Source organism: Cyprinus carpio, chromosome B11 (assembly GCF_018340385.1).
Source record: "Cyprinus carpio isolate SPL01 chromosome B11, ASM1834038v1, whole genome shotgun sequence".
Lineage (NCBI taxonomy): Eukaryota > Metazoa > Chordata > Actinopteri > Cypriniformes > Cyprinidae > Cyprinus > Cyprinus carpio.
This window is the reverse complement of record NC_056607.1, coordinates 9,822,846-9,850,469: the sequence shown is the minus strand read 5'-3', so window position 1 is coordinate 9,850,469 and position 27,624 is coordinate 9,822,846. Positions and strand designations below refer to the sequence as shown.

Sequence of the window (27,624 nt, the reverse complement as noted above, 5' to 3'; positions counted from 1 at the left end):
ACTGTAATCAAAAAGGAAACCAAACTCTTCCTTATTGGTGAAAGTCGCTGTGTAGAATTCATATGTTGGATTCAAAAGTCATATTGCAAAATATAGATGGGTTTCATTTTCAAAGTTTATTCGTACATGGTAAAGTGTACTAACACTTGGAACCACGTTTATTCATTTTGATGTGACTTACATACACACATATACAATACAAAAAAAAGAGCCGAACTACATCTCCTGCCAGATGGAAACAACATCTCTTTTAACTTCCTCTGTGTTCTCCTCAAAACATGAATGACTTATGTTCTTCACTGCATATTAAATCTTTTTTCTATAGCCAGTTCTTACACTTTTTTAAATCAGCTAGTTTAATATACACGCACATGCAAGTTCTAACAAAAAAGTTCATATTTTCACTGCAATTGTTATAGTTTTGTTTGTTTTATATCCTCTGTCAAACAGTTGTTTGACCAATGAACAAATTAATCATTTGTGTGCTTTTATACATCAAGGAGTAAACATACCTAATCTGAGTGAATAATTTCATATTTATTAAATTTGATATCACAATCTAGTCTATCTTCAAGTCTATTAGTAGTATTTTTGGCGTATTTAAATGTTACTTTGGTCATTTGTGGTCACATGATCTACATTCATAGAACTGACTGCACAATGGATAAAAATGACTTTCTGTGGTCTGATGTGCTACTTCCTAATTCCTCTATTGTACGTGTCATCTCTTTTCTGACATTCGCTGTAATGGAGTTGATCGTTTTCATAGTGATTCAGCTCCTGATGGAGGTTCAGTCCTACAGTAAGAGATCTTTGTTGTTTAACGTTGATTAAATTCTGTAGTCTGTAACTTTTGAACTGAATAAATTTTAATTTTATATAATATTTCAGCAATATTTTTCTCAAGTGACGTGTGATGTTTTAATACAACCTACCTGACATATTGTTTGTACTATAGAATGTTCCTGTATATAGTACATTTTATTAGCAACTACTTCACATTTTAGAACCCAAATTGTCAATGAGATGTTGTGATCTGTTTTGTGTTGTTTCAGCATCTCCTAGTGTAAAAGTATCTCCAGATGTCATAAGAGAGTCCAGCTCAGTGAAGATCAGCTGTGAGACACCAGCAGATGTTACAGTGGATCAGTGTTATTTCTACATAAACAGTGAGGAGAAGAATGTAAAACCCAGTTGGAGATGTGAGCTGGATCTCACTGGTGCTGAAGTGTTCAGATGGGCAGCTGTAAAATCACCTGGATCACTCAACATTATCTGTTACTACACAATACACAGGATTAATAAAACATCACCTCATTCTCCTCCTGCCACAGTGACGGTTCGAGGTGAGAAATTTCAGCCTGCTTTTATTGTTTAAATCTAGGTATTAGTATAAACATTTACATGTTGAAAAACATAAGTTTTCTGTACATCTGGATAAATGCTGAAATGTACAGTGTATGTATTGACAGCATCTAAAACAGGGATGGGCAACTTTGATAGTGACGAGGGCCAGCATTTTTTTCTCCTTTATACCTAGAGGCCAGATTACTAATCCACATCCACACATCTTTTACACCGTATTACTCAATTTCCTTTTTACTTAAGGAAATTAAAGTATAACTAATATAATTAGTTTTTTTAAAGATTTTATTAAATATAAAACTTGTGCAGTTATGCTAATTCAGAAGAAAAACTTTTTTTTGTCAGTGGACAAAAATATTACCCCAACAAGCCAATGTGAAAATCTCAATTGCATTGTCTGTAAATTTGCAACAAACAAATGTACAGAGGTCCTTTTTTATTAGTGGGCTACAGAACATTCTCAAAACAACCTAAGAGGACAGTTAAAAAGGGCTTATTAAAATATATATATATATATATTCCAAATGGTACCATAAAATAACCTTGTATCTGCAGGATTTTTAAAATCAAATTTAAGACCTTTAAAGTCTTTTTTAAGATCTGCACTTCACATTTATTAATATTAATATATTAATATAAACAATTATTATGAATTAATTATTATATTAAATAACATAAATATATCTTAATTTACATTTAAATACCTTAAGTTTCTTAATTACTTAGACTTTTATAACGCATTAGCTTTTTGTCGATCCACTGGTTCACATTTAAAAATATGTCCGCTGAACTGTAATAATGAAAATCAGAATATGGAGATGTGAGCTCATGGTGTCAGCTCTCACTCACCGGATCTCAGATCAGTATTTGGTCTGGAGGTCAGACTTCTTCTGTGGAAATAACTTGTTTCTACACTGTAAAGAAGAGAAGTTCAAAAAGAGAAATTCAAAAACTGTCTCCTCACTCTGATCCAGACAGAAACAGTCCAGAGTAACAGTCTTTTTATTTTTTATTTTTTATCAATACACTCATGCTAACCAATATGGATGAGGTGATGTCAAGTTACACCAGCTGTAGCCTATGTGACATATACTATTTTATTTATATTTATTTGAAGGACCTGTACCGTACACAACAATAGACAAAAACTTTATGTTAAAGTTCGCAAATAATTCTTACTCTACTCTTAATGACAATTATTCTTTCAGGTTCAATGTTGTTTATTAAATATTTATATACTGAGCATCACCACACATTTCACAATGTCTTTTCAACAGCTGAAACTGTAATGTCCACTTCTGAAGCCACAACATACACTACAACTGGTAAGTTCCTGATAACACATTTTCAGGTTATTACATTATTCTTAAGTTAGAAAAAACAATTCCCTTCTGAAAAATGATTCCCCTTGCCATTTTTATTTTATTTTATTTTATTTTATATACATACATACATATACTGTATGTGTGTATATATATGTATATTAGAAATATGTAATCATATATATATATATATATATATATATATATATATATATATATATATATATATATATATATATATATATATAATATATATATAATTGCTATATTATGATTTAATATTAATAGCAGTACTACATAATTTTATTTCTAAACTAAATGAACGCTGTAACATTATTGTAACATATTTTATATCTTAACAGTGACCTCTACTGGAGAAGCTTTGGCAACAACCACACAAACTGGTGCGTGAAGTTTGTATGAATATTTGTAAAACTAAAACAAACCTTAAAATGTCCTCCTCTCATGATCATATCATGCTGCATATTAATAAAATAATAATAATAATAAACAACTGCACATAATGCATCAGATTTTGTGCAATTAAATGTATTCCCTTAATTTAATACAAACTGTAATATAAAATGGATTAAATTATTTTTTTCTTTTGACAGATCCATTGCTTTATTTCTGTCTGGACTCATAGGATTCATCTGTCTGTACCGCTTGACCAGTAAGTAAAATGTACAGGTTTAGTTGTGTATAAAATAAATTCCATGATATAGAAACATATGATAATAAAGTCTGTATCTCTGCAGGTTCTGCTGATGTTCTCACAGAACTGAACTTGACCTCCTGCCAGATGGAAACAACATCTCTTTTAACTTCCTCTGTGTGCTCCTCAAAACATGAATGACCTGTTTATGTTCTTCACTGCATATTAAATCTAATTTCTATAGCCTAGTTTTTACTGCATATTAAATCTAATTTCTATAGCCTAGTTTTTACACTTTTTTTAATCAGCTAGTTTAATATACACGCACATGCAAGTTCTAACAAAAAAGTTTATATTTTCACTGCAATTGTTATAGTCTGTCAAACAGTTGTCTGACCAATAAACAAATTAATCATTTGTGTGCTTTTATAATTTCCATATTATTAAATTTGATATCATAATCTAATCTATCTTCAAGTCTAATAGCAGTATTTTTGGCCTATTTAAATGTTACTTTTTAAAAATTACCTTCTGTCTTCAGTATATGAGTTTGAGCACAAAATGTGCCCCAGATCTGCCTTCTGTTAACATGAATTTGAGTTGTACATGTGGTCACATGATCTACATTCATAGAACTGACTGCACAATGGATAAAAATGGCTTCCTGTGGTCTGATGCCCTACTTCCTAATTCCTCTATTGTATGTGTCGTTGCTTTTCTGACACTCGCTGTAATGGAGTTGATCGTTTTCATAGTGATTCAGCTCCTGATGGAGGTTCAGTCCTACAGTAAGAGATCTTTGTTGTTTAATGTTGATTAAATTCTGTAGTCTGTAACTTTTGAACTGAATAATTTTCATTTTCTATAATATTTCAGCAATATTTTTCTCAAGTGAAGTGTGATGTTTTAATACAACCTACCTGACATATTGTTTGTACTATAGAATGTTCCTGTATATAGTACATTTTATTAGCAACTACTTCACATTTTAGAACCCAAAATATGTGATTGGAATATTATTGTACTTGTAAACATTATCAATGAGATGTAGTGATCTGTTTTGTGTTGTTTCAGCATCTCCTACTGTAAAAGTATCTCCAGATGTCATAAGAGAGTCCAGCTCAGTGAAGATCAACTGTGAGACACCAGCAGATGTTCCTGTGAATCAGTGTTACTTCTACATAAACAGTGAGGAGAAGAATGTAAAACCCAGTTGGAGATGTGAGCTGGATCTCACTGGTGCTGAAGTGTTCAGATGGGCAGCTGTAAAATCACCTGGATCACTCAACATTATCTGTTACTACACAATACAGGGGATTGATAAAACATTCAATCATTCTCCTCCTGCCACAGTGACGGTTCGAGGTGAGAAATTTCAGCCTGGTTTCATTTGTATGTAGGTATTTTAAGTCCTGCTGTAAGTTCTGCTTTAATTATAATGTTAGCGGAAGACCAGATTAACCAACTGAGGAATAGCATTAGTTCGGCAGAACTTGATATGCATTTGTTGAAGCAATAGACTCCAGTGGAGTTGTCACAATGGAAGAAAATACTTTGGAGGCCCATCTTTCAACTACACGGTAGTGGACATGATGGGTGTAAGTATATTAATTAGCCCGAACCAAGCGGACCGTTTTCAGAATAAACAGAAGAAAATGCTTTATGCACAGCGCACTGCATGTACATGTCCGAGAGAGATGTGGTAGTGCTGATTTTACTTGCTGATTTAGTATATTTAGTATAGACTGAAATAAAGATCTCAAATTATTATTGATCGCATTATTTTCCTTAAATCATTTCTTGCACAAAGCATCTGTGACATTAACATATGAATATTCATACAGTGGTTTAATAATATCATATTGTGGACTTTAAAAGAAAAAAAAGTGTATGTCATAAACAATTTGTAGAAATCTGCCAGAAGAAGCAGCCATGACGAACAACCAATTTATACAGAAGCAGCTAATAACCAACTAAACTGGAATTCATGAGTGGAATTCCAAGCAAGCAATTTTACGATGCACAGTAGTGTTCTCAAAAGCACTGACTTCGGGACCAGACCAGTCTGTACTGAAATGTAAAACATGTCCATTTCCTGCTAGCATTTGAACCCTGTTGAGCGGATTCTTAAACACTGCTGTGTGGCCATTGTGTTCATGGCATGCACCATTGTATGCATTAATTAGGTCTGTGTCAGGCCAAGTTGTCAATTATTCTGGAAACAGACACAGTTCCGCTGAACTGTAATAATGAAAATCAGAATACAGAGATGTGAGCTCATGGTGTCAGCTCTCACTCACTGGATCTCAGATCAGTATTTGTTCTGAAGGTCAGACTTGATCTGTGGAAATAACTTGTTTCTACACTGTAAAGAAGAGAAGTTCAAAAAGAGAAATTAAAAAACGGTCTCCTCACTCTGATCCAGTGAAAGTAAGGGTGCTTTCACACCTGCCTCATTTAGTTCGGTTGAATCGTACCAGATTTCGTTTCCCCCTTTGGTGCGGTTCGTTTGGGCAGGTGTGAAAGCAGCAATCGCAATCGGGTGCGCACCAAATGTGGACCAAACAAGCGTACCGAGACCTGCTTGAAGAGGTGGTCTCGGTACGCTTTCAAACGAACTCTGGAGCGGTTCGTTTGTGGTGAGAACGTGATCCGGCCTCGAACAGACCCAACTGCAAAAAGTACTGATCATTTTTGGACTAAACCAGCTGCCGTAGTCAGCTGTGCTGTGCATTATGGGAATGAGGAAGTGTTTGTTTGACAGTTTGCACTTGAGCATGGCAGCTCGTGGATTAATGCATGCCTCCGCTTGAAGTTACGAGCGATGCCTGCTCGCCGTTTGCAGTGCATTAGAACGTTGTTTTCAAGCCGCATCCGCGCTTCATTATAGAAATTAATTGTTTGCATATTGTGGTGTATACAAACAATGTAATAGATTATGGCCAGGGACAAAACCATCCCGCTCAGTCAGGGACGGACTGGGACTAAAAAACGGCCCTGGACTTTGACTAGGCCCGGCCCAAAGCAATCGGCGTGCGGCCTGGCATGAGTGTCACAAGACTTTAATTGTGGCTCATGATACTATACCATCCAAATTATAGCAATAGCACTGATGTTGACTAGATGTTGAGCTGGAGTGGGTGTCTTTCTCTGCTCTTGGTCTAAGCTCAACCCGAATAAACAAATGATGGAATGGATTTAAAAAAAAAAAAAAAAAAAAAAAAAACAGGTTTTATTCCAAGATAGCATGGAATAGATTATATAATATGCTGTTAAAACAGCATATTATACAATCTATTCCATGCCGTCTTAAAATGAATTTATTACTTAATAATCTTAATTCATTTATGCAGTAATTAATCTTACTGCACAAATAATAATACCACATCTAAATGAAAATACACCATTACAAATGTAACTTCTGTATTCAAAATCTTCAAAGTTTGTAAACATTAACTGTAATGTTACCAACATTTTTAAAAGTACAAGCACAACATATTTCTTAATATAAGCTACTGCATGTGGCATTTTGTAGCTTAAATGTTGAAGTTTAGTTGTTTTAATTACTGTAATCATTAAAAATGTAGCAACCTGAATATCACTTTAACATCATCCCTAGCAAGTAACTCTCTTTCTCCTCTCATGTTCCATACCTACTTGCCCTGGATGTGCCTGTGGAACCAGCTCATCTTTCTGTCCCTCATCATCATCACTGGTGGCATGATGCTGCATAGCTGTCTGGCTCACTTCTTCACTGCTGCTAATATTTAACTGCGAGGTGCTGCTGATGGCTGTGCTGCTAAATATTTCAGTTAGTTTGCAACATTTAGCAGCTTCAGTGTCTTAATTCCGCATTTTTTTTTCTCTCGCCTTCTCAACCCCACCCTTTTCTTTCCGTTTTTTACCCGCGGCCGCGTTATGCATATTGTTTGTTTGTTTCTATGCTTCTTCTATCTAGTCTTTGCTGTTGGTTTCTTCCTACTCTTCCGCTTCTTCTTCTCCTTACCTAGCGGCCACGGCCAGTGCAGCTGGCATCTAACTTAAAGGTGCATTGCTGCCACCTACAGTACTGGAGTGTGAAACAGATTAGCGGGGGGAAAAAAAACAGGGGGCAAGGAAGTCGACCGGAAGTTGAAGTCGGCCGCGTGCCGCCATCTTGTAGCAGAACTTCACTTGCGTTAGCATCCCATTGACTCCTATTCATTTTTGCGTCACTTTGACAGCGAATAACTTTACATCTGAGGCGTTTTAAAGACTCCATTTGTCCATTATTTATTTCTAAAGATACACGACAATGTATAAAAGGGCTCCATTACCTTCTATGTTACATTATGGCCCCATAGAAACAGTTTTTGTAAAAATAGGCTAACGATTGCGTCATAACCACTCGACTCTCTGTCGCACAGTAGAGAAATTACCGTACAGACAGGAGGAGAAGCTCGCAGGCAATCGGGGAGACGTCAAGAGATATGGCGTACTGGCGTTACATTTTAAAATACTATACAAAATAATTAATCAGAATACTTGCTCCTGCTCACTCACGCCAAAGAACTCCCCGCTCAAACTCTCCGTCTCTGCAAGATTAACGATGGCAGTTTGCACGCACAGCAACTACTAGAAGGTTTACATCTGTCAGACAGGTTGCTGACGTCATCAAGCTTAGTTTGAGTCTGCGCGTCAGAAACGGAAGTTCTTAAAAATCGCTAAAAACGGGCTTCACTTGTCTCAATTGAGTTCCAATTGGGTCGCTGTGTCCATTTCTTTTACTGTCTATGGAAAAAAACAGGTGATGACTGCGTGCGTTGCGGGTGGTGGGCCGGCCCGCCGGCCGTCCTGGAGTACCGGCCGTTCTGTGATTCTCCAGATCACACAGATGGCCAGTCCGCCCCTGCGCTCAGTCGTCTCTCCATAGTTGTGTTGTCTCCGTGTTGTTTGCTGGCTTAAGTGGCTTTTCCTCTTATGTTGGAATTTTCCCGCATGTAAATTCTGACCAATCGAAAAGCAGTTTAGGAAATACGCCATGGCCAATGAGTGATGTGGATGTTGTCATGTGACTGCATTTTGGTTCGTTTCAACTGGTTCGGACCAAAGCAATCAGTGTGGTGTGAAAAGGAACCAAAAAAGCTGAAAAATGCTACAATGTATAATTGTTTGCCCTTGGTTCAGACCAAATTAACCGAACTAGAGATGTGAAAGCACCCTAACAATCCAGAACTCATATTAACCAGTATGGATGAGGTGATGTCAAGTTACACCAGCCGTATGTGACATATATTATTTTATTTATATTTATTTGAAGGACCTGTACCATACACAACAACAACAAAAACTTTATGTAAAAGTTTGCAAATAATTCTTACTTTACTCTTAATGTCCTTAAAATGACAATTATTCTTTCAGGTTCATTGTTGTTTATTAAATATTTATATACTGTACATCACCACACATTTCACGATGTCTTTTCAACAGCTTTACCTGTAATGTCCACTTCTGAAGCCACAACATACACTACAACTGGTAAGTTCCTGATAACACATTTTCTAGTTATGTATATATTTTTTATATTCTGTTTTAAGACTATAACTATATGCTGTTTTTTCTGATTACAAACTCCACTTTGCCTGGGGACTTTAGAATATCAGAACATAGTAAGTACTTAAGGCTGGAATGCACTATGACTTTTAAAATCTGAACCAATTTTTAAACACCAGACATCATACATTTACAGACTTTGTACATAGTTACAGAGGAAAACTGGCCATCATATATTAAATGACTGAGGATCAAACACTACCAGACTTTCAAGCTGAGTTCTCCAAAAAGATATCTAAACAAAATGTTAAATCACACATGCAACATTCTGTGTTTCACCCAAAATTTTTGCTTATTTGTTTATATTTTGGGGGGAAGTTACCTAGATTTAATAAAATGTTACAAATTGGGGTATTTTTTTTTTTTAATTTTTGTTTTAATTTTAATTTTTTAGCTCTGGCTTGCAGACATAAAAAGTTTGTTGTTTCTGTGTTCAATATAACTTAAGATGTTCTCACTGCAGTTTCAACAGAAACATCCACTCAAAAAGATTCGCAAATAGACACATGTGAGTAAAGTTTAGTGCACAATTAAAACTTGTACCTGACAAAGAAAAAAGAAATGAAAGTTTATTCATTTAGCTAATTATTTTACCATTTCAATTTCAGCAACAATGGCTGTCACTTTCACAACAGCATCACCCAGAACAGGTAACTTTTTCAACCTTTTCTAAATAGGTTATTCCATTATTCTTAAATTGGAAAAACAATTCCCTTCTGAAAAATGATTCCAGTTGCATTATATATATATATATATATATATATATATATATATATATATATATATATATATATATATATATATATATAATATATATATATATATATACATATACAGGTCCTTCTAAAAAAAATTAGCATATTGTGAAAAAGTTCATTATTTTTTTCATAATGTAATGATAAAAATTAAACTTTCATATATTTTAGATTCATTGCACACCAGCAACTGAAATATTTCAGGTTTTATTGTTTTAATACTGATGATTTTGGCATACAGCTCATGAAAACCCAAAATTCCTATCTCAAAAAATTAGCATATCATGAAAAGGTTCTCTAAACAAGCTATTAACCTAATCATCTGAATCAACTAATCAACTCTAAACACCTGCAAAAGATTCCTGAGGCTTTTAAAAACTCCCAGCCTGGTTCATTACTCAAAACCGCAATCATGGGTAAGACTGCCGACCTGACTGCTGTCCAGAAGGGCCATCATTGACACCCTCAAGCGAGAGGGGTAAGACACAGAAAGAAAATTTCTGAACGAATAGGCTGTTCCCAAAGTGCTGTATCAAGGCACCTCAGTGGGAAGTCTGTGGGAAGGAAAAAAGTGTGGAAAAAAAACGCTGCACAATGAGAAGAGGTGACCGGACCCTGAGGAAGATTGTGGAGAAGGACCGATTCCAGACCTTGGGGGACCTGCAGAAGCAGTGGACTGAGTCTGGAGTAGAAACATCCAGAGCCACCGTGCAGAGGCGTGTGCTTTTGAACCAGAAACAGCGGCAGAAGCGCCTGACCTGGGCTACAGAGAAGCAGCACTGGACTGTTGCTCAGTGGTCCAAAGTACTTTTTTCGGATGAAAGCAAATTTTGCATGTCATTCGGAAATCATGGTGCCAGAGTCTGGAGGAAGACTGGGGAGAAGGAAATGCCAAAATGCCTAAAGTCCAGTGTCAAGTACCCACAGTCAGTGATGGTCTGGGGTGCCATGTCAGCTGCTGGTGTTGGTCCACTGTGTTTTATCAAGGGCAGGGTCAAATGCAGCTAGCTATCAGGAGATTTTGGAGCACTTCATGCTTCCATCTGCTGAAAAAAGCTTTATGGAGATGAAGATTTTGTTTTTCAGCACGACCTGGCACCTGCTCACAGTGCCAAAACCACTGGTAAATGGTCTACTGACCATGGTATTACTGTGCTCAATTGGCCTGCCAACTCTCCTGACCTGAACGCCATAGAAAAATCTGTGGGATATTGTGAAGAGAAAGTTGAGAGACGCAAGACCCAACACTCTGGATGAGCTTAAGGCCGATATCGAAGCATCCTGGGCCTCCATAACACCTCAGCAGTGCCACAGGCTGATTGCCTCCATGCCACGCCGCATTGAATCAGTCATTTCTGCAAAAGAATTCCCGACCAAGTATTGAGTGCATAACTGAACATTATTATTTCAAGGTTTACTTTTTTTGTATTCACTTAACACTTTTCTTTTATTGGTCGGATGAAATATGCTAATTTTTGAGATAGGAATTTTGGGTTTTCATGAGCTGTATGCCAAAAATCATCAGTATTAAAACAATAAAAAAAGACCTGCAATATTTCAGTTGGTGTGCAATGAATCTAAAATATATGAAAAGTTTAATTTTTATCATTACATTATGGAAAATATCGAACTTTTATGACAATATGCTAATTTTTTGAGAAGGACCTGTATATATATATATATATATATATATATATATATATATATTAGTGCTGGGCAACGATTAATTATTATTATTTTTTTAATCACGATTAATCTCATTATTGTGTGCAATTAATCACAATTAATGCCATTGTTATGCACAAAACTAATAATGCATTCAAAAGTAGTGTATAGTGCAGTTTTTTCAATTAAAAGTAGGCCTACTGCTATATGAACAAAAGTGTAATAACATTTGGTTTGCAAACACTTTAAACAAATAAGGTGCTTTTTACAGCAGTTTTCCTTTTACATAGTAGCAGTAAAATATTTATTGTATCCTAAATCTCAACATATAACATTAATGTAATTAAATGAAATGTAAAACAAGCTATTTGTCACTGCCAGGACATTAAAGTTTTTAAATAAAATATTTTATAGTTTGTTATAGAAAAACATGTTATGCTCAGAGTCCAGAGCCTCGATCATAACATTATAACAGACACCTTCCTATTACAGTATATTATTCCTATTATATATATGAACGCTGTAACATTGTTGTAACCTATTTTACATCTTAACAGTGACCTCTACTGGAGAAGCTTTGGCAACAACCACACAAACTGGTGAGTGAAGTTTGTATGAATATTTGTAAAACTAAAACAAACCTTAAAATGTCCTCCTCTCATGATTATATCATGTTGCATATTATTTTAAAATAATAATAATAATAAACAACTGCACATAATGCATCTGACATATCAGACATAAAAAGTTTGTTGTTTCTATGTTCAATATAACAATATGTTCTCACTGCAGTTTCAACAGAAACATCCACTCAGAAAGATTCGCAAATAGACACATGTGAGTAAAGTTTAGTGCACAATTAAAACCAAAAAACAAAACAACAACAACAACAACAAAAACGAAAAGAAAGTTTATTCATTTAGCTAATTATTTTACCATTTCAGTTTCAGCAACAATAGCTGTCACTTTCACAACAGCATCACCCAGAACAGGTAACTTTTTCTATCTTTTCTAAATATCAGCAATCTGCAATATTACTGTATAATACCCATAGATATGGACTGAAGTGTTGGTTTTGTTTTGACACAGGCACATGGTTTATAGTGCTGGTTTCCACTGGTGTTGCTGTATTCTTGTCTGGACTCACGGGACTCATCTGTCTGTGCTGGTTTGCAAGTAAGTCAAGTTTACAAATGTACATTCTTTGGGCCTCATTCATCAATCTTTCTTAAACATATAAGTAGATTCAGAGTAACTGTTGTGTAAAAAAACTCTCCTCCGGATTCACAAACGTGTGTATCTAAAATGAATTCGAATCATTTGTAAATAGTGTGCATGCACACTCATTCACAATTAACATAATTCCCACCCATGAATTACAACTATGTAAATTGTGTACAGGAATGTTATGTTATCTTTTTATCCTCAAGCTTCCCCACTGCAGACAGCAAGCCAAACAAGTTTAACCTTTAATAGTTTAAAGATTACCTGACAATATAGGCAAACAAATTTGTGAAATATCACTATAGTACATACTGTATGGTGTTATCAAAAATGCAGTCACCAAACACTTTTATGAATACAAAAATTTAAGTCATGAATGAGGCTCATTGTTCATTCTGTCGGATATACACTGATCTTAATGCTGTTCAGTATAGAATTTATAATGCAAGTTAGAATTAAACAATTAATGCAGTAACTCATTGTTTTCTAGGTCAAAAAAGGAGAAAACTGTAAGTTCCCTTTTGAACGTTCACTCACGTTATGTATGGGAAAACTCCTTTTTTCCTTTCGGCTGAAGCCTGATTTGTTCACGATGGTGTAGCTGCACAAACCAATGGTGCTTTAGCCCGCCAAAGGGGGCGGGGCCGACCGCTATATAAGTCGGCTTGTAGCGCCATTCATCAGATAATTTCTCCTTCAGCGACGAGGATCATCTCTTCACTGACTCTTCTGCAAGAAGAAGCCTTAGAAGAAGCTCCAGCTCTGCTCACTGCAGTGGAAAAAGTCGAAAGCAGCGACGAAAGCATCACTGCAGTCATCCTGCATCCTAAAGAGCAAATTGGCGTGAGGGGACGCCCTCCCCGCGTCCTTTCACGCCAGTGTGCTTTGCACATGAGGACCAGCGCCCTTCTTCAGCTGTGAGCTGGTCTCATTCAGAACGTCCGAGGAGGACATCGTCATCGATGACATCACTGCCGACGACTCTGTGTCCTTGGCGCCGTCAGAAACGGAGGAATGGGGTGATTCCGGTGAGGAGCCCGAAGCAGCTCCTCCCCCTCAAGTGCCGAGGCCAAAGCCAGATGCTGAGCTAATCCGCGTCCTTGCAAAGGCTGTGGAGGATCTCTACTGCAGCAGCTCTCACCACCGTTAACATCACTGACTGAAGGGGCTTACACCAAACTTACCCCCCTGTAGGAAGCGATCGCTGCACATCTGTGCCCACCTTCTGCCCTCGGCTTAAAGGGCCATGCAGCGCATCCACCTAAGCCCTGCAGGACCACCTAGGCTATTGCCAACAGGGCTTATGCAGCAGGCCGACAGGCTGGTTCGGCGCTGCACACAATGGCTATCCTTCAGGTGTTTCAAGCCAAACTCCTCCACAGTATGCACAAGTCTGGCCAAGTGAACCAGGAGGCCTTTAAGGAGCTGCGCACAACAACAGATCTCGCTTTGCGTGCTACAAAGCGCAAGCGATCGGCAAGACCATGGCCAGCCTGGTGGTGCTGGAGCGCCACCTCTGGCTAATGCTGACAGAGATCAGGGATGCTGTGAATATGGCCTTCCTCATCTCACCAGTCCTTCCGAAAGGGCTATTCGGCTCCGCTGTTCACAGGTTGACTGAACGGTTTTTGGGGGCTCAGAAGACATCGCAGGTGCTACGTCACTTCCTCCCTAAACGCCCTGGCACCGCGGCTGTGGGCCGCCAGAAGAGCCCCGCTGCTCAGCCTGCAAAGCCAGCGCAGCATCAGCCTCAGTGGAAAATGGAGCCTGGGCCGAAACAGCAATCCAGGCAGGTGAAACGCTTCCCCTTCCCGAAGCGTCAAGGTCCCCGCCCATGAGTTGTGCTGGACCCTGAGCCTCTGAAGCCGTCCTGAGGTGCTAGAGAGGAAAAGGAGGGGCCCCGTTCTCGCCTCGGGTGGAATGCACCCCAAAACAGCTCGCCTTCACTCCTCACCTCTTCGAACACCTCTGAGAGATGGAGTTTCATTTTCGACGGGTCACGTCCAGCAGGTGCAGTGCATGCCCGAACACTTTACTGCTGTGATAGCGGACCCACATGCTTTAAAGGGCAAAATTCCTCATCCTCTCTCAATCACTTATATGAAAGTAGACTCCCCGCTTTCTCAAGGCGAGCTCTCGTTCAAGAAAATAAAACCTTGAGTCTGACAGGCTCCCAGCGAGAGTAAGCAACACCATTCATGAGGCAAGGGCACCGTCCACAAGACGGCTCTGTGGCCAGAGATGGTCAGTATTCCTCAGTTGGTGCTCTGCACAGCAAGTGGACCTGGTTTCAGGTGACGTGTCCCGCGTGCTGACTTTTCTGCAAGAGCTGCTGGATAAAGGGCACGCCCCATCCACACTAAAAGTATATGTGGCACAGCGAATCACCCTCTCGAGGCCGGCCATTCAATAGGCAGAAACGACTTGGTCTGAGGGCGCGTGGAGACTGAATCCTCCTCGCCCTCAGACTGTGCCATGTTGGGACTTATCCATGGTCCTAGGGGCCCTAAAAAGGCCCCCATTTGAGCCGCTCAGTTCGGCTGACTTGGGGCCCTTATCGCTTAAAATGGCCCTTCTCGGTTAACCCTCTGAAGTCGATTAACGCGTATACGCGTTTTGGGGTATTTTCTCCTAATAACCCCGAAAAGAACTTAAATTACACTTTCAGTTTTGATTGTACAGATAAGAGCAATACATCAATCGAATCTGTAAAGGGTCTACTTTTTTTGTATACAGACATAATAACAACAAAACTTTGTGCACTTATAAAATAAATATAACAAACAAGGTGTGCTGTCTGCATCCTTTGTCTGCGCTGATCTTCAGTTACAAATGCGTCATTAAAATGAACTGTAACTCAGTGAATACTCAACACAGAGACATGAGAGAGATATCTATTGAAAGCCTGACATGTCTACTTTTAAACTTAACAAGTGCTGCCGAAAACAAATATTCTGTGATAAAGTAATCCATATGAAAACAACGCGATGTCCGTTTTTCACGTCTCACTTCATTATCTTCTAATGTGACCACGCCCACGCGCCGAGCGCGCTATTGAGATTCAAATGTTTCACTGAAGCGCGCGGGTTTTGAATACGCCCACACAACAGAAGACAACGCAGCGAGACTGTTCTTCAAGTTTTTTTTATATTTTACTGTTTGCTTCGCGATGAGAGGAATAATACATAATTCACCCCAAAAAGATGTGATGTGGTTGAGGGTTTGAGATTCGGATTTCCTCAGAAAAAAAAGAATGAAGCAATTTATCCAGCAGAGATCATAAACATGAGTATTTATTTAGTCTCTTATTTATTTATATACTTGTACTAGTTTTCACATAACGAGTAAACATTTTACTAGTTAGACTTTTTCCAAAGACTTTTTCCAAACTATAATTCCTGACTAAATGTATAATCAAGTGAAATATTATGAAGTTTCAATAACAATATACACTACTATACCATTCAAAAGCTTGATGTAAATAATATAAATGTACCAATAAATGTAACTGTAACAACTGTAAGTAACAATGCTGTTCTTTCAATTTATCCCCCCTAAAAAACCTGAAAAAAAATATTCTCAGCTCTTTTCAACATTAATAATAATAATAATAATAATGATAATAATAACAATAAATGTTTTTTTTTTTTTTGTAGAAAATCAGATTGTTAAAAGGATTTCTGAAGGATTGTGTGACTGGAGTAATGATGCAAAAAATTCAGTTTGAAAGTCAGCTTTGATTGTTCCTAATAAACTGTTTAACTGCACTCACAAGTGAATATTAAATTATGTTGTGGTGGGATAATTAAATATATTCTAAATAAACTACAAACATAAAATTATATACATTTATTTTGTCCTCACATTCTTTCTTGTAACTCATCCCTCTCAGTGACACAGCTGACTGAATGGCTCATTATGCAGCTCATTATGCAGGTCTTTGTCCTTCTCAGGTGTGAATTCATGATAGTTGACGCCTACTCGCATATGACTTTTACCAACAAAAAGTGTCTTAGAAAATTTAAATCAATATATTGTTTTCTGTAAGTGAGTAAACAAGATGATTTTCACATCATTTAGAAAAAAACAATTCTAGGCTACAAGCTCCAGTTCTCAAAAGTCCTGTGAACCAATTCTCTGTATGTGTTTTATTGCCTTATTCAAGTGATTTAACATTTTTAGTTTTTCACTAACCACGCATAACATTTTTTTTCTCAAAAATACAATCATGTACATACATGCTGCTCACATATTATTATAGCCCAGTTTGTGCTGATTACAGTGAGATTAGACTTTAGCCATTTAGACATTTATAAGAAAATGAAAAAAGCACAAATGTCAGGGCATGACAAAACTTCTCCAGGCCCCAAAAATACCCTTAGACTCCAGAGGGTTAAGCGTGTGGGTGACTTACAAGCGCCATCAGTCAGCGCTTCGTGTCTGGAGTTTGGGCTCAATGACTGCAAGGTCATTTTGAAACCGAGACACGGCTATGTTCCTAAAGTGCTCTCTACTCCCTATTGGTGCTCCCCACTGCTGACGGCGAGCAGGGACCGAACGCTCTCTGCCTTTGAGGGCTCTCAGAGTCTATGTGGAATATTCTAAACTGTTTAGGCAGTCTGAACAGCTGTTTGTTTGCTTTGGAGTCCACCAGAAGGGTCTGCTGGTTACTAAGCAAAGACTGTCTCGCTGGATTGTTGATGCAATAGCTCTGGCTAATGCATTGGAAGGACTGGAATGCCCCATTGGTGTCCACAAGGGGAATGGCCTCCTCATGGGCGTGGTCCAGCGGCATATCTATCAGTGAGATCTTTGCGGCCACCAGCTGGTCGTCGCCGTCCACTTTTGACAGATTCTATAACTTAGACATCCCCGCTCTGCAGGAACGGATTCCATCTGTTTAAACCTCCCATGTGGGTAGTAGTTTCTCATGCCCTCAGCTAAGCTCGGGGCGAGATAATGCCTAGGTCCCTTAGGGCCCTTATTAGTGCTGTAACACTGGGCTCGCAGAGCAGCATATAATTGTTGCTCGTAGTGCGGCGTGATTGGGTTCATTCCCATACATAACGTGAGTGAACGTTCGAAAGGGAACGCTTCGGTTACTTTACGTAACCTCTTGCTACTTAAAGCTGCATGAATCGATGATCGTCGCTTCAGTCGAATGATCTGATGAATGATGCTACGGACTGACTTACATAGCAGTCAGCCCCGCCCCCTTTGGCGGGCTGAAGCACCATTGGTTTGTGCAGCTACACAAACGTGAACAAATCAGGCTTCAGCAGAAAGGAAAAAAGGAGTTTTCCCATACATAACGCTCAATCCCTTATCTCAGGGAACCGAGGTTACGTTAAGTTACCAAAGCGTTTCTTTTTTTTCATGCATTCAATTCAGTTGTCTGAATTACAATATATTGTTGTAAATATTTCTTTTTCATAAAAACATATTTTTGTAGTCCACGAGCTAAATGTGTAAATGTTAGGCTTCTTATCTGGTAAATACATGTATGAAAAGATGCCATAAAGTGCAATATTTGATTCTTTGCAAAATTAGATTAATAAAAACAGAAGTGCCCAGTCAAGGAATTGCTATGGTGAGTATCTGTGCATTTACAATTTTATATATATATATAAAATTATATACATGCATACAATTTATTGATGATTATGTTATTCAGAGTTGTTCTGAACCTGCAGAGATATATTCTCTAATCACTTCTGTACCAGAAACAACTCAGCCCATATCTGGAGGTAAAGAACATCATTCTCAGGGAATGATCTCAGATCAATTAAAACCATAGTTGCTAACAGATGTCATGGTGTGAGTTAAAAGTTAGAAACACTGTGCAGGGACCGCCGTGTCTGGCACCATTTCCTCTTTCAGGTCTTCACTTCAGCAGATCAGCATTATTAACCACATCTTCTTTTAAAGGAACAGTTCAGGCCATAATGAAAAAAAAAAAAAAAAAAAATCACCGTAAAAGTCTTACAACTTATAATCATCATAATAATAATACATTTTATTTGTAATGCACCTTTCTCAAACTCAAAGCTCTACAACATGTACAAAACAAAATAACAAATCAAACCAAATAATATCAAAAATAGAATCGCAATAATAAATCATAAATTAAAAGCTTTACTAAAAAGATGCGTCTTAAGAAGTTTCTTAAAACAATCCAAGGAAGCAGTATTCCTAATAAATGCAGGTTAAGCTCTCCATAACTTAGGTGCATTATAGGAGAAGGCCCATCCTCCCATGGTTTTTAATTTACAACAAAGCTGATAAAGATAGAGACAACCTGTCACGACACACACAGGTAGATCCAAAAGCAGTGTTTTATTGGGATAATCCAAATATCATAATCCAGCCAGGCAAAGGTCAAAATCCAGATAAGCAGTCCAAAACAAGACACACGAACATCCACAAGGGAACATGAAATAGCAGGATGACATTAAACAAGGACTCCGTAACAATGACAGAAACAACCAGGGTATTTATAGACAGGTGCAAACAATGTAAGTGGGGACAGGCTGAATACAATGAACAGTGATGAATACAGACAAGGCTTGTGGGAAATGTAGTTCCTGAGGTGGGGTGACGATATGGGGAAGTGAGACCTCTAGTGGACACCCAGGGAACACAAACCAGACACTGTGACACTACCCCCCTCTAAGGAGCATCTACCAGATGCTCCTCAGAAACCAAAACAACAAAAACCAAAACAAAAAGACCAGGAGGGAGGTGGACTGGTGGAGGTAGAACAGGGGGAGGGATGGAGGGCCAGGCCCGTGTAGGGCAACAGGGACAGGCAGCGATGGCTCCACTGGCAGCCAAGGTGGATCAATCAGTTCAGGGGGCCAGGGTGGACCCGAAAGTTCAGGGGACCACGAGGGACCAGGCAGTTCACCTGCCATTCCGGGGGCCCTGTGGAGACGTGAAGGTGCTCTGGACGGCCTGTGGAGACGTGAAGGTGCTCTGGACGGCCTGTGGAGACGTGAAGGTGCTCTGGACGGCCTGTGGAGACGTGAAGGTGCTCTGGACGGCCTGTGGAGACATGAAGCGCCTCGGCTTCGGGAACCGAGCACCGCATCAGACAGCGCCTCGGGCACCACCTCAGGAATGGCCTCGGGCACCGCCTCGGCCTCAGGCACCGCATCGGGAACGGCCACCGTATCGGGAGCGGCCTCGGGCCCCGCATCGGCAACCATCTCGGGCACCGCATCAGACACAGCCTCGGGAATGACCTCGGACCCTGCCTCGGGCACCGCCTCGGGAACAGCATCGGGCACCGCCTCGGCATCGGACACCGCCTCGGCATCGGGCACCGCCTCGGCATCGGGCACCGCCTCGGCATCGGGCACCGCCTCGGCCTCTGGAACAGCATCGGGCACCGCCTCGGCATCGGGCACCGCCTCGGCCTCCGGAACGGCATCGGGCACCGCCTCGGCCACCGCATCGAGGACAGCAGCGGGCTCCTCGGGAACCTACTCCGGGATGGCAGCGGCCTGCTCGGGAACGTCCTCCGGGCTTTGAGGAACGGTAGACGCCTGTGTCCCGGTAGACGCTGGCGGCAGTCTTGTCTGGAGACACAGGTGTGGTTGATGTATCCCACTGAGCACGATGGTGCAGGTAATTGGTAAACCCCCAAAAGTCCAGGATCTCCAGCCCCTTCATCTCCCATTGAGGCAAAGGGTCATCCAGGCACTTGTTAAAAAAGTCTTTCAGTGCTGCATCATTATAACCCAACCCGACTGCCATGGTCCAAAACAATTGCGCCAGGCCACCCACCTCACTCCCCCTTTGACGAAGGGTGGTTAAGTTCAGGAGTCTCCCCCTCCGTTCCTCCATGGTGGCTGGGGAACAGATTCGAAATCCCACACCGCTGGATCTAGGCATGACGGAGTCCTTCTGTCACGACGCGCACACAAACAGGTAGATCCAAAAGCAGTGTTTTATTGGGATAATCCAAATATCATAATCCAGCCAGGCAAAGGTCAAAATCCAGATAAGCAGTCCAAAACAAGAACCACGAACATCCACAAGGGAACATGAACTAGCAGGGTGACATTAAACAAGGACTCCGTAACAATGACAGAAACAACCAGGGTATTTATAGACAGGTGCAAACAATGTAAGTGGGGACAGCTGAATACAATGAACAGTGATGAATACAGACAAGGCTTGTGGGAAATGTAGTTCCTGAGGTGGGGTGACGATATGGGGAAGTGAGACCTCTAGTGGACACCCAGGGAACACAAACCAGACACTGTGACTCAACCAGCAGAGCGGAGAGAGCAAGAGGAAGTTAAAAGAGTAACCCAGTCACAAATGTAACATGGAGCCAACTCATGCACTGCTTTATAGGTTAAAATCAGAATTTTAAAATGAATACGTGATTGAAACAGGATACAATGAAGTTGCTGGAGTACTGGTGTAATGTGACGTGAGGATGTGTAAGTCAAAACACATGCAGCTGAGTTTTGTATATATGCAACCTCTTAACAGAACTTGCTGGTAAACCAGCAAAGAGAGAATTGCAATAATCATACCATGATGTGAAGAAGGCATGAATAAGCCTCTCAGCATCAGGCCTAGAAAGAAAGGGACTAATGCGAGCATGTTATGAAGATGAAAAAAAACAACAACTTTAGTTATGTTTTTAAAGGAGAATTAAAAATAAATTACACACCTGGGCAGAAGAGATATTTGGGTATTGTCAACTGAAAGTTTAAAATTACTGCACTTATTAACCTTAGATGGAGTCCCAATTAATACAATTTCAGTTTTAGAACAATTTAGCTTAAGAAAGTTGTTTCATCCATGCCTTGATTTCCAGCAAACAGGCAGAGAGAGTTGAAAAGGAAAAAGTGGAATCAGGCTGAGTGTTGTCCACGTAATAATGATAGCCCAGGCCATACTTCTGAATAATCTCCCCAAGAGGCAGCATATAAACACTAAATAAAACAGGACCCAGAACTGACCCCTGAGGGACACCCCGACACAAGGGCACAGTCTGGTATCTTTTAGTACCTAGGTAATCAAATTGATAGCGATCTGAAAAATAAGATTTAAACCAGTACAATTACACGCTAAAGGACTTTTGCCAGAAATGGTTAATTTGAAATTGGCCGATAATTGAACATCTCAGTAATATCACTCCCAGGATTTTTAAGAACGGGTGTAACCATACAATGAATGAGGCATTGAAAATAGCAGTGATGTGGTGTACAATAACAGACAAACAGTTTTTCAACACAGTAGTAGGGAAAGAGATTGAGTATACAAGTAGTTTAGTTCATTGACAAAACAAGGTCAGAAATGAAATCAGAATCAACAGCATTGAAACTTGAGAAAACAAAATCAGGGAAATTTGGAGGATGCAACTCAGCAAATTCAGAAGCATGATCACAGGCAATAGAATTATAGATATTCTCAATTTTAGACGAAAACTTGTTACACTGCTCAGTGGAACAGTTAATGTTACAAGAAGGTTTAATAAGATTGTTGACAGTTCTAAACATAACTCTGGGATTAGAGATGTCACTACTTATAATTGTAGAATAATATGTCAGTTTTGCAGCTTTTAGAGCATTGTGATACTCAATCTGATGCTGATCAAACATTCATCTATGAACTGTTAGGCCAAAATTTTTGTTTTTTTTTCTGCTCAAACTACCTGCCTATAGCTTTCAATTGGCATAACTAAGATGTATACCCTGGAGATGATTTCTTAAAAGAAACAACACATTTTTTCAGAGGGGCAAACTCTCCATAATAGATGTAAAAACAGCATTATATTGGTCAACAAAGGCCACAACCAGTAAGATACCAATAGTATGACTAAGATGGTCAAGATCACTATTACTGATTTTCCTAGAAACAGATCATACCTTCTTTCACAGTCTGCAAAGAATGAGGAATCAAATTGAATGTGAAGAGTTTGTGGTCACTTATACATACATCAGACTTGCATTAAGACTTATATATTCCAAGTATGATTATAAGGAGATCTTCCCGTTTGTCTTAATCTATTTTGCAAATGCTCTCATTCATTCATGGTGTCTGGTATCAAGACATGCATTGATCATGTTTGCTGTCACTGCCATCAAATCTAACGTGATGCATACAATTTGAAGCTTTTTCTGTGAAGCCATTTTACATTTGTTTTCTTTGTTTTGTATAGTTTTCTATTGACTCTGTTTGACCCTCTTCATGTTGTTCTTTCAAAGACCTCGAACACCCAGAATCACATCAGGACAGCACAGCAGATCCCACAGACACTCAATCTTTCATTATGTCTGTAAATTCAATATACCAGCCATCAGGTAATGAAATGTTTCTCTAATTAAAGTGGTCATATTATGAGGAATCAAATCTTTGCTCTGTTCACATAAGATTTGTATTATTATTACTACTATGACAACAAACTGTGGTTTCACAACTCAAAACTTCCTCTGTATTCCAAAAACTATTTTTTTGGTGTCTACATTTAGAAGATGAGATACTTAGCCTCCAACTCATTCTGAGCTAATGTGGTGGAAGTTGGACAAATATTAAATTCATCACAACACTGACGCACAGAATGATTCAGAGAGATTATTCTGCTGTGTCAAAGCTAAAAATACATTAAAGTTTTAAGGACAAGGAGCTTATTCATCAAGGTCAGTGCGTTTAATGCCTTTGCATTGCATTACAGATGTTTTGGTCAACAAACAGAAACAGGGAAATGCAGAGGAAAATGAGGTATGTTTGAACACTCTCACACACCAAACATACATAACTGTCCATCATGGACAGAATACAAACACATTTACTTGTGTCTTAATAATCTTTCTTCTTCCTTAAAATGTTTATCACCTGTACTCCATGATCCCTGACCAACCAGTTCACTCAAACGCAGAAGATCACGTGTACAGTCTGGTGAAGATGCACTGATGAATCTCATGTCTGTGTTCATTAAGTATAGCGACTATAAATAACATGTCTTTACTTTCAGACAAAGCAGTAGTTGTTTATTTTTTTATTATTCAGTTTTTAATGTGGAATATACTGTGACTTCATTGAATATCTAGAGCATCTTCTTTGGCAGTCCAACTGGTACAGTACTACTAGTGGAGCTTGGGCATTCAATAAGACTGGAACTAAAATTTTAATGATAAATCAAAATGTTTTATTTCTTTTCTTATGAAATTGAACCATCTGAAGGTTTGAACCAAATATTTTTTTCTTATTGGTTTTCTGTATTTAAAAAATGCTTAAATCAGTTTTTCAAGGTCCATCATGTGACGTAAACTTCTCCTCCCACAAAACCCAGCCAATTACGTCAGAGATTTGTTTTGTTAGTAACTCTGAATGGTCTGTACTCTATATGCTTTAAGAATCATCCCCAAACTTAAAGTAGAATTTAAACATTTATCTTTTAATTTTTTTTTTTTTTCAATGTTTCAGGCCTCTAAAACTATTATATCAGATATTATTGTATATGCTCTATGATGCACATATACTGTATGTAAATGTTACATTGCATATGGATGTAAATATGAATCATGATCTATTCTTTCATCTACATGAAAATGAAGAGTATGTTGTAAGGTTTCTGTGGTCTGAAACTACTTCCTAATTCACCCATTGTGTAAGACTCATTCTGTGTGTTTTCTCTCTGTAATGGAGTTGTTCCTCATAGTTTTTCTACTCTTTGTGGAGGTTCAGTCTTACAGTAAGTGATCTCTGCTGTTTATTTTCTTCTTAAATAATGTCCACATTTATAGGTAAAGTTTTATTGTCTAAAATATTTCAGCATGTCTGTTTGTTATGTGTAAAGTTTTAATAGAACTGATAATAGAAACACATGAACTACCACCTGGCATATTCATTTTACTATAGAGACTATTACTGTAGTAAGCCAGATTTATTTTTATTTTATCATATTGCATGACAAAGGATAAAAATTAAACACAGTAGTGTGTAGCAGACAGTAAAAAAGGCTAAAAAGACAATAAATATGGACAATAAATACTGACAATAATACTACAAGGGACACACTAAAAACACAAGTGACAGTTAAATAAGTAGGTATTATACAGTATACAGAAAGTGTAGCGGCAGTGCGATATGACTGATTTGTAAGTGAATAAATACTTGTACAGTAATTACTAATATTAAGTAAATAATAATACATTAAGTATTGCACATACGGTCTGTAATAGAAAATTATGAGGCCATTGTTAAATTTTTTGTTAGTAGGTCGGTCGTGGTCTGTAGTGCACTATTAAAATGATGATGGTCACAGTCCAAAGTCCTTTCAGTGGCACTAAAAAGCATTTTTCAGTTTTCTCTGAAATAAATAAACCTAACTGTGCCAACATTTTGTTATGCTGGTCCATGCACATATCACAAGAATGACGCTAAGGTTATTGCTCAATCACTTTTAAAAATAATGTACCATCTACACTAAACCTGACTCTAACCTGACAGATAGTTTTAAAGAAAGAAAAGTGAGATGAATTTGTATGTACAGATCCAGTTTTTTGAGAGTTTTGCAAAAATGTAGAAAAAAAGGTAACACTTTATTTTAAGGTCTCCTTGATACACGTTAAATGTACTTACTATTATAATAACAATAAATTATGCATAATTACATGCAAGTAACCCTAAGCCAAACCCTAATCCTAAACCTAACCATATAGTAAGTACTAATAGTATAATATTACTCTGTACTTAAATGTATATCAAGGACAACTTAAAATAAAGTGTAACAAAAAATAAATAAATAAATAAATAATATCTTTAGAAAAAAAAATTCTAAGGGTCCTGGGTTGGACAGTAACAGCTGGTTATTTATTACACTCTCAATAACACATCTGTAGAAACCAGTGAGGATGGAGAGGGTATGCCTGCTCTTGTTAGCTTCTTTAGAAAATTCATGTGCTGTTGGGCTAGCTTCACTAAAGAGGAGAAGTGGCTATGTGTAGGCCCAGGAATTTGACATTTTATGTTTTGACTTGAGTGATTTTTTTAAAACACAATACAAGTGAATAATATTATATTATTGTACTTGTAAACATTGTCAAGAAGATGTAATGTAGTGACCGGTTTTGTGTTGTTTCAGCATCTCCTACTGTAAAAGTATCTCCAGATGTCATAAGAGAGTCCAGCTCAGTGAAGATCAGCTGTGAGACGCCAGCTGTTCCTGTGGATCTGTGTTATTTCTACATAAACAGTAAGGAGAAGAATGTAAAAACCAGATGGAGATGTGAGCTGAATCTCTCTGGTGCTGAAGTGTTCAGATGGGCAGCTGTAAAATCACCTGAATCACTCAACGTTTACTGTTACTACACAATACAGGGGATTAGTAAAACATCACCTCATTCTCCTCCTGCCACAGTGACGGTTCGAGGTGAGAAATTTTGCTGCTGTTAGAAACTGTTACCACAATGTTTTTTTTTTTTTTTTTTTTTTTAGTTAGAACTGTGGTTTATTTCTCTTCAGGTGCACTTCAGAAACCCTTCATTAGATTGTTAGTAAAGATGATTGTGATTTTTGAGCTCTGTCCAAATATCTCTCTAAAATCATTTACAAAGACACCTTTTTAAAAACATCCCATTTAATAATCACATGACTCAAGTTACATCACCAGTATGTGACATGTGGTATTTTTTATATTTAGAGGACCTGTACCTTCAACAAACAAACTTTGCTTTAAAGTTTGCAAATAATATAAACTGACACCCTGTAATTCTGATAAATTATCTCCACTGTTTTAACACTAACCACCACTAAACAAAGTACTTCAACAGCCATTAAACCTGTGAGTGACTGAGTTTGTAAATCAAAAAGGCCTTATTTTTACTCCACCTTGAATGTCCTCAAATGTTAATCATTCCTTTACAAAATCAAGTCAAGTGTAAAATTAATATGTTGGATTCAAAAGACATTAAAAAATATAGCTGGGATTCATTTTCAAAGTTTGTGATCAGTATCTCATAGTGGTGGCTCCTAAAGGTAAGCAGAAATCAAAAAACACAGAGAATTCAACAAAGGCAGCAACATTTTTCAAGATTACTTTGATTATGTTGGGGTTTTTTTTCAACATGGTTACTATTTGTTTAAGAATTATGTATATTTTTATTAACATTCTATTTTATTATCTTTTCAAAAGCTTTAACTCTAATGTCCACTTCTGAATCCACAACACACAGTAAAACTGGTAAGTTACTAATAACACACTTTCTGTTTATGCTGGATTAAATTTGACAAACGATTCCTTTCTGAAAACAGATTTCCCTTGCAATTTGTTATTTTATACTACTAGACCTCCAATCCAAGACAAACAGCATGACAAAGGAATCCATGCGTAAGTTCATCCACTCTTCCTCAGTAATAAAAGTCATTGTACAGAATGAATGTGTTGGATTCAAAAGCTCAAAGTCAGCTGGGGTCCATTTTCAAAGTTTATTCATACATAGTAAGCGGTAGCAGTCAGAGAACTCAACAATCACATGGTGGTTCATGACTATGCTGCTTTTTTCAGCATGGCTACTAACTGATTTACTTCATACTGTATCTGCATCACGTATCACATCACATGTGGCACAATGTTCATTCAGTCGACTGTTTTCACAGCAGCCTCTACTCTGCCTGATTCCACCAGAGAGACAGAAACATGTAAGCTAAAATATTTTTGCTTTGCTTATTAGAGAATATTAAATTTGTGTTAAATGTTTCAATAAAAGTACTATTTTCTCACAGTGATGTAAAGATAGAAACACTGATGTTTGTAATCATTATATGCATTCAGTTTTTACTCTAATATGATTTAATCAGATATTTTCTGTTGCAGCTGTTCCTCACACTCTTCACACTGAAGGTTGTTCATTCACTCACAACACAAAACTGCTATTCTGAATATTTGTATAAAATAAAACTTTTAACTTTTCCCACCTTTTTGTGATCATATGCAGTATACACTGAAAAGAATGGTTTGAGCTATCTAAAAAATTATGGTAACAACATTACACATAATATTATTGAATAGTTTAAGGCTTGA

The 27,624-nt window shown here is 38.1% G+C and overlaps 1 protein-coding gene and 1 long non-coding RNA gene across 4 annotated transcripts; both read left to right on the top strand.

Moving 5' to 3' along the window:
* The first annotated feature begins 163 nt into the window (after positions 1-163).
* On the top strand, positions 164-25,224 carry LOC109064852. Of its 3 annotated transcripts, XM_042733818.1 has the most exons (17): positions 1,214-1,346; positions 2,643-2,690; positions 3,050-3,091; positions 3,302-3,360; positions 3,446-4,130; positions 4,417-4,707; positions 8,812-8,859; positions 11,912-11,953; positions 12,147-12,191; positions 12,299-12,346; positions 12,444-12,530; positions 13,069-13,087; positions 18,129-18,168; positions 18,253-18,325; positions 22,808-22,903; positions 23,275-23,321; positions 23,424-25,224. In XM_042733818.1, the coding sequence occupies exons 5-17, from the start codon at positions 3,887-3,889 to the stop codon at positions 23,511-23,513; spliced, it is 1,170 nt and encodes a 389-aa protein (XP_042589752.1). In that variant the 5' UTR covers positions 1,214-1,346; positions 2,643-2,690; positions 3,050-3,091; positions 3,302-3,360; positions 3,446-3,886; the 3' UTR covers positions 23,514-25,224. The 3 variants fall into 3 exon arrangements, with proteins under 3 accessions (XP_042589753.1, XP_042589752.1, XP_042589755.1); XM_042733819.1 differs by lacking the exons at positions 2,643-2,690; positions 3,050-3,091; positions 3,302-3,360; positions 3,446-4,130; positions 4,417-4,707 and adding an exon at positions 164-802 and having other exon boundaries at positions 1,056-1,346; XM_042733821.1 differs by lacking the exons at positions 1,214-1,346; positions 2,643-2,690; positions 3,050-3,091; ... (2 more) ...; positions 4,417-4,707; positions 8,812-8,859 and adding exons at positions 8,909-8,990; positions 9,398-9,442; positions 9,543-9,584.
* A 775-nt stretch (positions 25,225-25,999) lies between these two features.
* Positions 26,000-27,444, top strand: LOC109064853. Its single transcript, XR_006155863.1, has 4 exons — positions 26,000-26,784; positions 26,890-26,931; positions 27,201-27,242; positions 27,418-27,444. It is a non-coding gene; the product is annotated as an uncharacterized LOC109064853 (long non-coding RNA).
* Positions 27,445-27,624: the final 180 nt, after the last annotated feature.